The sequence below is a fragment of the Nipponia nippon genome, unplaced genomic scaffold (assembly GCF_047370975.1).
Source record: "Nipponia nippon isolate SJK-2023a ecotype South Korea unplaced genomic scaffold, ASM4737097v1 scaffold_11, whole genome shotgun sequence".
NCBI classification, from domain to species: Eukaryota; Metazoa; Chordata; class Aves; order Pelecaniformes; family Threskiornithidae; genus Nipponia; species Nipponia nippon.
In genome coordinates this window covers 22766093-22779580 of record NW_028262302.1, presented here as the reverse complement: position 1 = coordinate 22779580, position 13488 = coordinate 22766093, and the positions used below count along the sequence as shown (strand labels likewise).

The window sequence follows — 13488 nt, the reverse complement described above, 5'->3', positions numbered from 1 at the left end:
TTTAAATCAGTGCAAATCCAACATAAATTTTGATTTATTGAATGGTCTGAACTCCCCACAGAGTAACTACAGGAAATCTGTTACTGTAAACCTGCATGTTGAGGATTTATTTTCGACACCCTTGTGTGATGTTGTGAAACAATTACACATAAAGGAAGCATTTAAAGAGGTTTTGTGAGTGTTCTTGCACCTGTTACACTGACATGTTTCCCGTTTACTCTTCAGAATAAAACTTTTTAATAAAATCTAAGAAGTATAAACCTTTAATTCCACATGTTTAAAACACACATGTAATACAGTAGGTGTTTCACAAGCTATCAGTTAATTGTTTTATACATAAAACAAGCAAGGCAAACTTCTCTGTGCAGCTGCTGGACTTATCCCGGGTTCCTTGAAAGGAGACAGTTCAGTGCCCCGATAATCCTTAGCCTTTCTCCTCAGGTAGCCAGCTAGGACATAGTGCTTCTATATTACGAGAAATAGTGAATAGTTGTTTCACATTCAGCAGCTCCGTGTCATTCACGGTTTTACAGACTTCTGCCATGTCAGCCCTTAGTTTGGCACTGTACCCAGGTTACCTTTAGGTGCACATCATGGCCTGCTCCACCACTATCCCTTTCTCTTCCTCATCTCGAAACTCGGTAGCATCGGAAAGGTGCAGGTCTTCTTATGTATAACTGCGGCACCACAGCTCTAATTCATTTCTATTATTTATAAACAGATCCCATTCTTTGGGAAGGTCCTTGGAGATGGTTCTTGAGGAAAGGCCTACATCTGTCCATCTGTCTCTCTAAAATGGTGTTTAAGTACTTATTCCCTCCATTTGAAGAAGCTGCATCTACAGAGAAGTTGTTGTGAGTCCCAGCAGGGCTGTACACAACAACAGAGACCAGGGGTTTGATTTGTTTGGGTTGGGGGTTTTTTGAAGGCCGAGGATGGTATCAGTGTAACACTGAGCTGAGTATTGGTATGTGTGGAGACACATGTACCTGATGTATCAGCTGGTTCAAGACCTTCTCAGGTGACAGATGGTGTATGGGTGCTGCCCTCAGGGAAACGAGGGGGGAAGGTGCTGCCCCAAATGAAGAGCAGAGGGAGACTCCCGGGTGACTTGTTTCAGAGCATGGTCAGGGCCTGTCACATGTGGAGCACACCCCGTATCACCATAAGATCAGTGCCAGTGAATGTTCCTTCCTACACCGTTAGCATAGCACGTCCTTTTTATTTTCTTTATCGGCTAGCCTGGGCTAAGTCTTTGGTGAGTTTCTCTACTAAGTGAAAGTTATCCTTTGCCTAGGTATCCTGACAGCAATTTGACCATGTTGTTCAGACATTATATTGCCTAAGGTAGTGGAGTAAAGGAGAAGACAGAGATATCCCTGGTGCAGTGATTCTTAAGGCATTTTAGCCAGAGACAGAGAGAGTGTAGGTGGAAAAAAGAATGGTACTTTGATTATAGGCTGTAGAGGAGTCCAACTTATCTGTAACAGACGGTGTGAACAGGCTCCTGCCTGTAATTATGGCAATAAGCAGGTGCAGGAAGAGTCTTAGGAGAATGATTTCAAGGATGGAAGGAGGACAGAGAATGTAGAGATCAAGTATGGGTGGCATCATAAACAGCTTTCCGCTGGGAGAAGTCACATCTGCTGAACTTGCATCCACTGTCAACACTTGTCTAGCAGAGAGCTCTCTGCAGTGCATGGTTGTCCTGGGATCGATTGAATGAAAAGGGATAGAGTTCTCCTTGTGCAGACTGTCAAGCTGGTAGCACACTGTTGTAATTCTGACTTAAGTTGTCAATGCCATTATCAAGTCAGATAGATGAGACAAGATATAGACAAGATGAGCAGGACTTGTGACACACTATTGCACATTCAAATAGTATAGAAATGGCTATTTGTGCTTGCTTTTTCGGGGTGGGGACTGTGTTTAATTTGGATGCCTTTTTGAGGGATGGTCTTTTGACACCCTTCAGCTGCCTTTTGTCAAAGGCTTGGAAGAGTATTCTGGGGAGGCATTGCTGTGTGCTTCCTCTGTTCTTCAATTTTCCTTTCACTGGTAGAGACAGGCAAGATGCACATCTCATCTGACCTGATACGGCTTTCTTGAGCAATTTGTGCTTATGTAAGTAATCTGTCTTCTGTGTAATATGAAACGAAGTTGTCTCACATGCTGCCTCTCTTGGAATACAGCTTTATTAATTTACACATGCTATATGCATTAGTTCAGCGTTGCAACATCACAGAACCTGATCACTGAGCACAGAACTAGAGTGTGATTACTTTCTGATTAAAGATTTACCAAATCAAATGTGTGTTATACAAGGTTTTTGCAGTATCAGAACTGCTATTCTGAACAGCTAAAAACTAATAGAAAATACTTTTGACATATTTGTCTTTATAAAACATCACAGGACACATTTCCTATTTGAAGAATAATTTTCTAAATCTTTCTCAAATGTAGTAATATACTCCTTTCTCCTTCCTGTCGTCAGTGTTTAGATCTCCCAGCGATCAGTTATACTTCCTTCTCTCACTTCATTGAGAGGTACTTTGATTGTTCCTTATTAGACATTCGAGAATGGACTCTTTTAAAATAATGCAAGTATATATGTTTATTAAAATGGAGAGCATTAAGGGTTTGAGAGAGCTTTTGTATTTCAGAAAGATACTTGTCTTTTTTTGGGAGTGATGTTGACCATTGATACCTTTAATTCTTCCCAGCTATCTGTAACTGTGGTGATAGGAGAGCATTGTCAAAGATCAGGATATATGGAATGGAACAGTTTAAAAAGTAATCATGGCTACTTGGCTTTTAAACACATGAATCTTGATCAGTTTCAGCAATTAATATTTTTGTCTTAAAGATAAGATAGAGATATTATATACAGCTTGATATACTTGGTCAGAAACTAGTTAGAATTAATGTTCTGTAAAGTATGTAAAGCAGCATAAGAACCATTGGTAACTGTTTACATGCTATTAATAATTAGCAACCTTCATACTAGTCTGTTAGGAAAGAACTGCGCATTGGGTACAATAGAAACTCAACTCCATACGGTTGGGTTCAAATTACATTTGACTTGGACAATAGGGCATGAATGGGGCTCATTTGAGTTTCTGCCACTGTAAACAATGAGATGTTGGAATGTTTCATTTGTTTATTGATTTATTTATTTGGACAGGTGCAGGTTGATCATATGAAATAATTTTTTATTCAAATATAGGCAGAAAATAGCTTAACAAACATTGTCCAGTCAGAGTGTATGATGATAACCAACATCTTGAATGGACAGACTCAAATTAATTTAGCCTGTGGCTGGTTTTGAATTTGGGTCTTAAACTAATCAAATCATGTTCTAGAGAAAGTGCTTTATGTGCTGTCCAGCCACTTAGAAAAGAGAAAATATAGATTTTATTTTCTGGTTAGTTTCTTTTTAGGTACTAAGTTCCTTCTTTTACTTTCTGTTAAAAATTATGTGTGTGTCTGTGAGGTAGATTCTGTTAATGCCTATGGGGCTCATCCTTGAGAAGAGGTCATTCAAATCTGATGGATCCCATCTGGATGAGGATCATTCTCTAGGGTGTAATTTTCCTAGCTATTTGAAACCCTTTCCTAAGTGCTCCAAAGCAATCAGGTTCTATAATTTGCAAAACGATGGCAGGAGGAAAGAGCCAGGAAGATTGTTGCTGGGATCATACGTTAGGAAGTGGTATCACAGGACTAATAGCCTAAATTAATGCAAGGAGAGCCTTGATTCAGGCTTTTTTGTCTTCTCCATCAGCTGGACACCTGCATTTTTCCCAAGTGGGCACTACAAAGGGAGAATGGATGATGGCAGCACATCTTACCATTTGGGGCAGGAGAAGGTTGAAACTGGAGTATCAATATGAAGGTACATGCAGAAGACATTATCCTTGGTCCGCAGTTTCCCAGCTCACTCATGTCAAATAGAAAATTGCACTGTAATCGGTAAACAAGAGAAAATCCCACAAATACATGTCTTACAGGGAAAAGTAAACCTACAAAAGGATTAAGCAGACCTTACACATTTAATACTTCAAATTATCTTACCACACAACATAGCCTATGCTATTAAGTTGAAGTATTGCAACTATGTATTGTGTTACAGTTCTTTCAAAGTTGTTCCTCTATCTCTCACCAGGTGGAATGGGTTGGATATACACTCAGCTTGATAAACAATGGCTTTAATATTTCAGTTCACACAGATTTTGCTGTCTTTATTTCTCTTTCAACATTATATTGCGTTTAAACAATAACAGGGCTTCTCTTCTAATGCACGCGTTTGATTCCTGTCAATGCTAACAGAAGGTATGCGCAGGCACCAATGGAAGAGTGGACTAGAGTTTCTCTTGAGGTGAACAACTGTTTATAATTAGAGTTGTGGGAATGAAGGAAAACCCAGCTAGCAAGCAAGCAGTCACTCTTCCAAAAAGCTTGGTAAACTCATAAAGCTCAGGAGCTTAATCTCTGAACCAGAATGCTTGTTATCTAATCCCCACCAGCTGTTGTGTACTTGGTAGCCATGACATCTGTAATAGAGCTGAAGGGCCTGTCTATATTGGTTGGCACCTTTACCCACCAACTGAACTTGATTCTTCTTTCATTGCTCACATTTACCTGCTTTAAATCATTAACCAGTTGCTCAGGGTTTGATCATCCATTTAACCATACTTTATAATGGAGAGCTTGTGCTGCTTTTCACATTAAGCATATTTTAGGTATGTAGGTTTTCAGCAGGTCTGTTTTTTGCCTTGCTAATAAGAGAAAGGTATCAACCAAAAGAATTTCCTCTGGTTGCATACTGGTTCCTTATATAGACTTAAAACTGACCTAGGGGTGAAATCTCATGAGTTTTATTTCAGCTGAAAAATACCGTCACACTTCTAATAAGCAGGGTAAAGAATTATATACATGGCTCTCTTAACTGGTGTGTATGAATTGATATAGGTGATTATAGAAGATAGAATATAAATATAAGCAAGTGTGTGTGTTCATTATAACTGTGGAAGAATGCTTGTTTTCAGGGATTGGTTTCAGCTGTGCTGTAGTGGGTGTCATTCTTTAAAGATAGCAGAGGACAGAAATTGGGCCAACTTGAGAAAAGAACCCATTTTAAGTCTCCCAGTTCTTAGGTGAGCGCTGAGACTTCAAGCCTACTGTTTGACAGTGTCCTCACCACCACCACAAGCAGTGCAGAGTAACGGCTGTTGGGCCTTGGAAGGGGTTAGAGGGAAGGATGTCTTGTTCCTGGATCCCAAATGAGCTTAGTTAGGAGGTAGGTGCTGAGCTGTCCTCCTAAGACAAGACCATTTCTGCACATGGAAGAACTTAGATCTATGGGTTATTTTGCTGGTTATAACTTAGCTGCTTATAGCTTCGTAGCACCTGAATGATTAGATTGGGCATCCGAAGTTGATGCTGTGGCTAACATTGGGCCTGAAGACTACCACAGTCTTAAGTTAGCTGTCAGCATAATATTGCGGATCTAAGATTTTGAACTGTCCTAAGACTATTCTCAGCATCTGTAATACTTACTGTGAACATCCAGAATAATGGTCTCATGAATAAAACCAGCTATACCAAGTTTTCAAAGAAATGCCTGTTAAAATTTTGTTAAATTTCATTATAGTCGGTTTTCACTTGGAATTAATTTTACTGATGGGATGTTTTTTCCCCCCCAGAATGGCACTAAGAAGTTCTGGGATTTTATGAGGACGCATGACAGGTAACAGTTGGAATCACGTTATTTCCTTTTCTCTTTATGTTGTTTTTCATACTGTATTCTTTACCATTGGTCAAATCTTGTTAATGTGGAGTCACTTCTTTCTCCTCCAACTTCCTCTTCAAATCTCGCTTCTTGTGTAATACTTGCAGATAGTTCTCTACTATTTTAGACAAAATTAGCAGAAATTTTAAAATCTCCTCATAGTTTATTACGTTTTCAGTAAGTTTAGTCTGTGCTTGACTTTTCAAATATTAGAGTTTTGGCACATGATGTCTTGTGCATTTTAATGATAACATAGAAGATGGAACTGAAAGTTTGGATTGTATGAAATTTTCTTTTTTTAGTGTGAATATATCACCTGAAGAAAGGACTCTGCCCCTGACATACTTAACCCTGTCGTTATTTGTGCCGTTAAATGGTCTAGTCCCAAGTATGTGACCATAGTCCCTCACCTGTGAATACACAATCCCAGGAATTGTCCTAATATAAAGACTGTTAAAAAGCAGTTAAAAGTTATGGTCATACTGTTTGATTTTTTTCACTGGCAATTACTTGGAATAAGGTAGAGATTCTGGTTTATGTTTGAGTAAATCCTAGTATTATGCCAACTTTCCTCTTTTAATCCTCTCCATCACTGCTATATAAGGATGTTTTAGGCAAAGCCTACTTCAGGTAACTTTACAAATGCCTGAAACCTTTCAGGCCCTCCATTCTGTACACCAAAACCCTCTCCTAAGCACATGGGAAGAAATGGATGGCCAGCAACTTAGTTCTGTGTTTCCAATTGTATTTTTCCTATCAGGGAAGAAAAGCAGTTAACTCCTGATTTCAAAGATCAGTTCACGCAAAATTATAACAAACAGGGTATATATGAAACAGACCTCGTCTCGGAGTTATTAAATACTAAAATATTCATATGCCTTTTTTAAAAGTATAAATATTTAATCTAGTCACTGAAAATTCAGATACTAGAAGATAAAAAGCAAAGGTGACAATGTTTCTCTAGGAAAAGCTTTTCTAAATCTATTAAATGTAAAAAGTGTAGCAAAACACTAATGCCAAAAGAAATTGTGACTTATAACCAGAACCATGTTGAGAGATGTATTCTTCTTGTGCATAAAATAAGTAGGTACAATCAATTGCATTCTTTTCAAAATTCTTCTCTGTTGGAACCTTCTAAATCCTTATGGAGAGTCTTTTTTGAGTAGGTACCTGGGATGGACATAAAGTGATAGCAAGACTTTTTCTCAATATATACATTATGAAGGTAAATGTTCCAGAGAGACTGGGAAAATATTAGGTAGATTAAAAATGCCTGTACTGCTTGAGAATGAGGAAGAAAAGGGAGTGATATTTCGATACTGAACTTCACACTTGCTTTTGGAATTTGCCTGGAAGACAGTTCTGTCTTTGCACTTTATCTATCCATATGGGCATGTGCCTGGATTTATGATGGCAGATACAAAGGCTGAAATGATAATTGATTGCTGGAAATTTAATATATGCCCTGTACTTTCAAGCAAGTGAATCCAGCCTCAAGTCACAGTGCTGAGAACATGACTTCCAGATGAATAATTTTTATTATTATTTTTTTTAAACTTTAGATTATCGCTCTGTGATAATGTGTGAATATATGCAACTAACTGAGGGGGATAAATATTAAAGGATCAGTTTTCCCTGAGCTTCTTGAGAACAGTATTTCTGAAGGACTTTTGTGGACATTTTTAGAATTGTTGAGAACATAACTGTATAAAAAGGCTATGGCCACATGTCATGCCAGTCATCTCTGGTCACATAACATTTGTTAGCTTCAGATGTACAACAGCTGCCATCCTAACTTATTAGTGACTACTGTTGAACTGTAGAATGTCTAACACTCTTTCACAAGTAAATTCAATGCAACTTCTGACACCAAAGGTAATAATGTGAACTTTCTGTATAGGAAATCCATGGTTTTACATAAATTCTATTTGTGAATATGAAGGCAATTATTATCAGATAGATCAGTCAGGTTCAAAATTCCTTGTAATGCATTGAAGCCCTATATTTTACTGTATTTTAATAGGACAGCTGCAATGCTAGTTATATGGAAAAGTCACGTTGTCTAGTTGCTGAAGAGTATAGAGGACTTTATACTTAGAGGTTGATTACTCAAAGAATAAAATCTTGAAGAAGAGGAGGGGTTTCTGGGACACAGGCTCTGTTGGTCAGTATTTCCTAGTGCATATGTCTTCTTCAGGAAGATTGTAGGTGTTTTCCATAATTACAATCCCTTTTCTATAATTAAGACCCCTTTTTCAAAAGTACTCAAAATTTATTTTACTTCTGAAAATGCTGTAAAAATGTTAAATGCTCCAGGTTTTTTAAAAAAGGCTGTTCACCTAAATTGAACATACACATTGGAATGCCAGGTCTGTAAAGTACACATATGTATATATTGTATATTTACATATAATTGGTATGTATAATGCATCTAATGATACTGAATACACAAAAAAAAAATACTGTGTTAATTATATAAAAACAGACATTGAGCCTAACTCATGTTATCTGTCATCCTCTTTCATCAGCCTAAATAAATCTTTGCGTAAGACTGGCTTCCTTGCTGTATGACAGTGACCTGAGAGCTTGTGTGCTGGGTTCCTTGGGGACCCCAGTATTCTTTCTAGTTTCACATGAGGTGAAGATAAGCCAATATTCAACAGATATTCAGAATATAGACTTAATACAGGAAAATATTTAGCAAGAGAGATGAAGTTATTTTTATATAAATTTATCCTTTCCAACTGTTCAGATGAACAGCTGATTAAATTATACAAAGACAAAAACATGAGGACTGCAGTAGTCATTTCATTTGCCTTAAGTGTGAGTCACCTCCTTTTAAAATCTCACAATATATTGCAGTAGGACAAGATCATTTAACCATACGCAAGCTGGGGTGACACTAGCACAAGCTGAAATAGCAGATTTTTATTAGGTATTTCCTTTTTTTTCATCATAGATATTGCAGATCTGGGCTTGAGTCTACAGTGCGTGGCTCCTGAGGTTTCTTAAAATCAAGGCTGTTCAGAACGAGGGTATCAGTCCTGGAGTCACATCTGCTTTATTCAGTTTGTAATTTCTGCTGAACATATAATTGTTTGCTCTCAATCCCTCTATGCCAGTTAAAGAAAAAAAAAAATACTTTTTGCAGAATTCTTACTGGCCACACAATAAACTGTTACCAAGGCAAACCTTCAAAACCTGTGTTGTCAAAAGTCAATTGAGTGTCAGTATAGACAAAAGCAGCAGCATTTCCTACCATATTTATGTTTAATTTGTAACAGAAGGAAGACCCAGGACACAAAGACATAGCCACAGAGAGTAGTTAAGTCCTGGAACACTTTGCTCAGACAGGTTGAGGAACCTCCATCCTTGGAGAAATTCAAACCTTGACTGGATGGGAAATCAGACCTAACTTAGAAGTTAGTCCTATTTTGAGCAGGTTGGATCAGATGATCTCCAAAAGTCTCTTGCAGCCTGAAGGTTTCTATGATTTTATAAGTAGATTAAATGCTTCATGAATGTTACAGTTCCCATCTGACAACTGTCAAAAATTTGTAAACTTGTCAAGAAATCTGTCAATTTATAAGCCATTTTTCTATTGGAAAATAATGCGTTTACTATCATTCTTGTCCTGTGGAGTTACATTTAAGTTAATCTTTCTTTGAAATGTGCAGATGAACATTATGAGAGCTCATTGCAAGGTTTTATTACTTCATTAGAAACAACACTGAAGATGATTACTAAAAATGAATGAAGAAAAATAAAAATCCTTGATTACCTCTTTTCAATTGTAATTATTTAACAAGTTTATTGAGGTGATGCTCATAAGTGTTACGTAGTTCTGGCTTGTTGTGTTAGGCAGTGACACACAGCAAAAGATGCTTTCTGCAGTTATTTTATGCACTGTTTGCACTTCTAATTAAGTTTACTTTTCCTCTGAGTACTCAGCTGATGTGTTTGCTCATTATTAAACATATCCTCACGAAAATCAAGTGGAGTGTAAGAGGCGAAAATTTAAATGCAAGGTGTATTTCAAGATGCTTCTTAGACTTGGGTCTATCAGAAGTAGTTAGTAATTTGTGGTGGTGTGATTTGCTGGGGGAGGAGCTGTTAATTTTCTTTTAAGGTCACTGCTTTTAAAAATAACAAACCTGATCAGGAGGACATTTTCCTTCTGCAAACTTATGGTGATTTTCTGTCAGGAAATAGAAGTGTACCAAATATTACGAAGTAATCATTGATGCCTGTAACAAAAAATTATCCTCTAAAACGAGACTCACGTTCCAGTTATATTCTCTCTCATCCTAATTTTGCTATATTTAGTACAGTAAGAGCCTGAAATGTAATACTTAAGTTTTACATTCATCTACTTTGTAAAGCAATAGACCAAGTTCGTTTCAGGTTTCAGCAACTCCCCTTAAACAGATTCAAGGCTTTTAAAAGACATAATTTGGGAGCAGATGAAGGTCAGTGTACAGTCATGTGCTTGCTTTTGTGCTTTGAGTAATAACGTTCGAGAACAGGAACATAACTGTACCTTTTGCTAGTTGATAAATAGGAGGACAGCTTTCAAATTGCATTGTGAATGGATATAAGGCAAAATTATGGCTACTTCTCTATTTAAAAGTATGAAAAATTTACTGTAAAGTACACTACATTTGAAAGAAAAAAAATTTGAGACTGAATTGCATGCAAGATTGTTATGTGACTTCCTCTTAACCCTGAAAATGTCATGTGACAAGGAAAAGGCATTAGGACCAAAAACCTTACAACTCTGCATGTGCATTGTACCCTTGTTATGCTGTGTTTTTAACTACAAAAACATGTCACAGTGGCTCAGTAATAGTTCCTGACTTAAAAATTCTTAATAGAAAAAACTTCAAGTCATTTCTTATCTCTCTAAAAGGAGGAGGAAATAATATTCCTGCCTTACAAGATTGGCTTCTTTTAAGTAAAGAGATTAATTTATTTCACATTTAAAACAAATTAATTCCTAATTTAATTTAACTGTTTGCTCAGAAAAGAGGCTTTATACTTTATCTATTACAAAGAAAACTGAAAAGTATAGTTTTCCATCAGAAGGGAGTTTGCAGGGTGCAGGAAACCAAGGCAATCTACACCTTGGCGTATTGTCTCCTGCACGTACCAGCGCTGGGGATAAACAGAAAGAAGTTCTCCAGGCACGTTAAAAATGAACATAACTCAGAATGGGAAGATGAATATACTCAACCGGTCACTCTGTGCTCTGAAGTTACCTGGCTGAGTGCTGGCATCTGCGCGCCAGTGAAGTCGGGGAGCGCGGCCGCGCAGGGGGAGCGAGGAATGCTGCCACCGAACAGCTGCGCCAGGAGCCTGCCACATCCCCGGCCCTGGCCACCAGAGCCGGCCAGGCGATGGGTCGCTCGAGCCATGCAAGTGGCCTGGAGGAGCCGGGGTTACTATTCTGGCTCCATGGCTGTAGCAGGCAGCTACGGAGAGAGGGTGGAAGTCATGTGCCCTGACCACATTATAGGAGTGGATTAAATTCCTTCTCCTATTTCATATGCCAGATCATTTGGGCTTTATGGAAACTTCATCCTGTATGTATTTTTCTGGTTTATGTCCTAGTGTATTATAAGACACCATGAAATTCAACTCAGATGCTTCCTTTGTGCAAGAATTATCACAGTAGCTTTAAAATGGGTAAAATACAGCTTTTTAACATCTTTATAGGTTAAAAAAAAAAAATCTTTCTTGGGTGGCACATGCCTTTTATGTGCAATGATGTGCTGTTGTGCTGTAAACCTTGTCTGTCTTTGTAATGTCTCCTCCGGGGTGTCAATGGTGTGGAATTTTCATGATTATCTTCAAAGATAGTGCAGCAGATAATGCACTGTTTAAAATAAACTGGATGCAGTTCAACAAACAACAAAAATGATGAAAAGTTTAGGGAAATAATAGCTGAGAGAAGGTAATGATGGCTGGGCATGTTCGTGCAAAGGACAACACAACTGAAGAGAAAAACTACTACTTATCACAAAAATGTAAAGGAATGTTATAAAGCAGGCCAGAATTGTTTTAATTTCATCAGTAATCAATGACAGAACAAGAAATAGTGTCTCATGTGGAAAGTATTTTTTAAATTAAACACTAAGAAACCATTTTTACCAATAGGCAATAAGACAATCTAGGAAGGCATGTTTTGTAATCACTGTCATTGAAAATGCTAAGGTCTAGACTTGATAACTGTCTATCAAGGGTGCTATCAGAATAATGATATTTTTCCTGCTATTGGAAGGAAAAAATCATAGTAACCTATTAGTTTCCTTCAGCCCAAGTAATTACACTATTTGTTTGTGTATGATATTTGCAAATAAAATGCACTTAATGCTTGTGGTTTTTTGTTTTTCATTTTTGGGGTTTTTTGAAGCGAAGACTTGACAGATCCTCTGCTTATGTGCCAGGAATTCTGCAGGCGTATTTACTGTTCTTTAAGATGTCTTCTTATGTTGTTACCTTAGGATCCAATCTAAATAAAATCATAGCAACGAGACAAAAATAAATGTATTTGATGCTGTAAAGTTATCAGAGAAAAACACAAAATCAAAAGCCAGATTTTCAGATTCACATATCACCTTTTTAAATATGTGATATGAAAGCACCATGTTGCATATAAACTCTTCTCTGCTGTGTCACTGAAATAGGGTAAAATGGCAATAAAATCTTTATTGAGGGCATTGCTACATTGGGAAGTTAAATGTTTGCCTAATTTTAAAAACAGAATCCATAAAAATTCTTAAAATTAAGCAGGTACACAGGAGTTTTGGCTGATTAGTCATAAATTTCTAAATACAGGTTTCTGGTAGCCAGGTTAGAGGCATCTTGTTTTTACAACTTTAGGAATTTCATCTTTTAGTATTTACAATACTATGCAAAACTAGTGGGTATTTTTATTCTCTTACAGTCACTGAAATCAAGAAAAGTCTTCCCACTGCTTCCAGGTGGTTTTGAATTAAACCTGTTCTGTCTGAAGAGTGCCGAAGTTTTATGTGGTCTAGAGACAGTAGCGTGGTCGTGGCCTGCATGTGGGATTGGTAAAAATAACCTTGTGAAAGCTAGGAAGTGTTCTATAATCTGAGCGCCTGTGTTTTTAGAACTCTATCTGAAAATACCTCTTGGAAAAGAGGAAACTATTGAAACTATTATCCTCAAAATGGGGAAATTAGGTAAATTGTGAACAACCGACTTTCTTAGTCTATGTTTCTCACTAATGGTGGTGAGACTATGGATTTATACCTGGCAAAAGATTGTGTTATTCACTTCATATTTGGGTTTCAGTAGGTAAAAAACAAGGTTGCAGCTTTGTCCTTTACATTAGGTAGGGCAGAACACTTGAGCTTTTTATTTTGTGAACCGTCCTTGAAACCTGATATTGTTTTAAAACTTTGATTTTTGCCATTTCAGAATGGAATCATACTTACGCCTTTTAGATGGATTATTTATTGGTCTTATTATGTGATAGCATTCATAAATGGCAATTTCACAAATAATTAGGAATTGGAACAAAAGCCCATCAGGCTCTGACATCTGTTGCACATAATGCCCACAGAGCTTTATTTAATCAAATAAGTTAGAATAAAACCTGAATTTATTTATTAAAATATTTTGTTGAAAGAATCCCATTGAGATGCAATGTGTCATTTCCAAGGGTATCC

General features: G+C 37.3%; 1 protein-coding gene across 1 annotated transcript in view; it reads left to right on the top strand.

The window, feature by feature from the left end:
* Positions 1 to 13488, top strand: part of NUDT14 (nudix hydrolase 14) — a 63448-nt gene that overhangs the window by 23517 nt on the left and 26443 nt on the right. The window contains exon 2 of the mRNA XM_087747023.1: positions 5706 to 5749. Coding sequence (XP_087603149.1) covers positions 5706 to 5749 — 44 coding nt within the window. The remainder of the gene's footprint in view (positions 1 to 5705; positions 5750 to 13488) is intronic.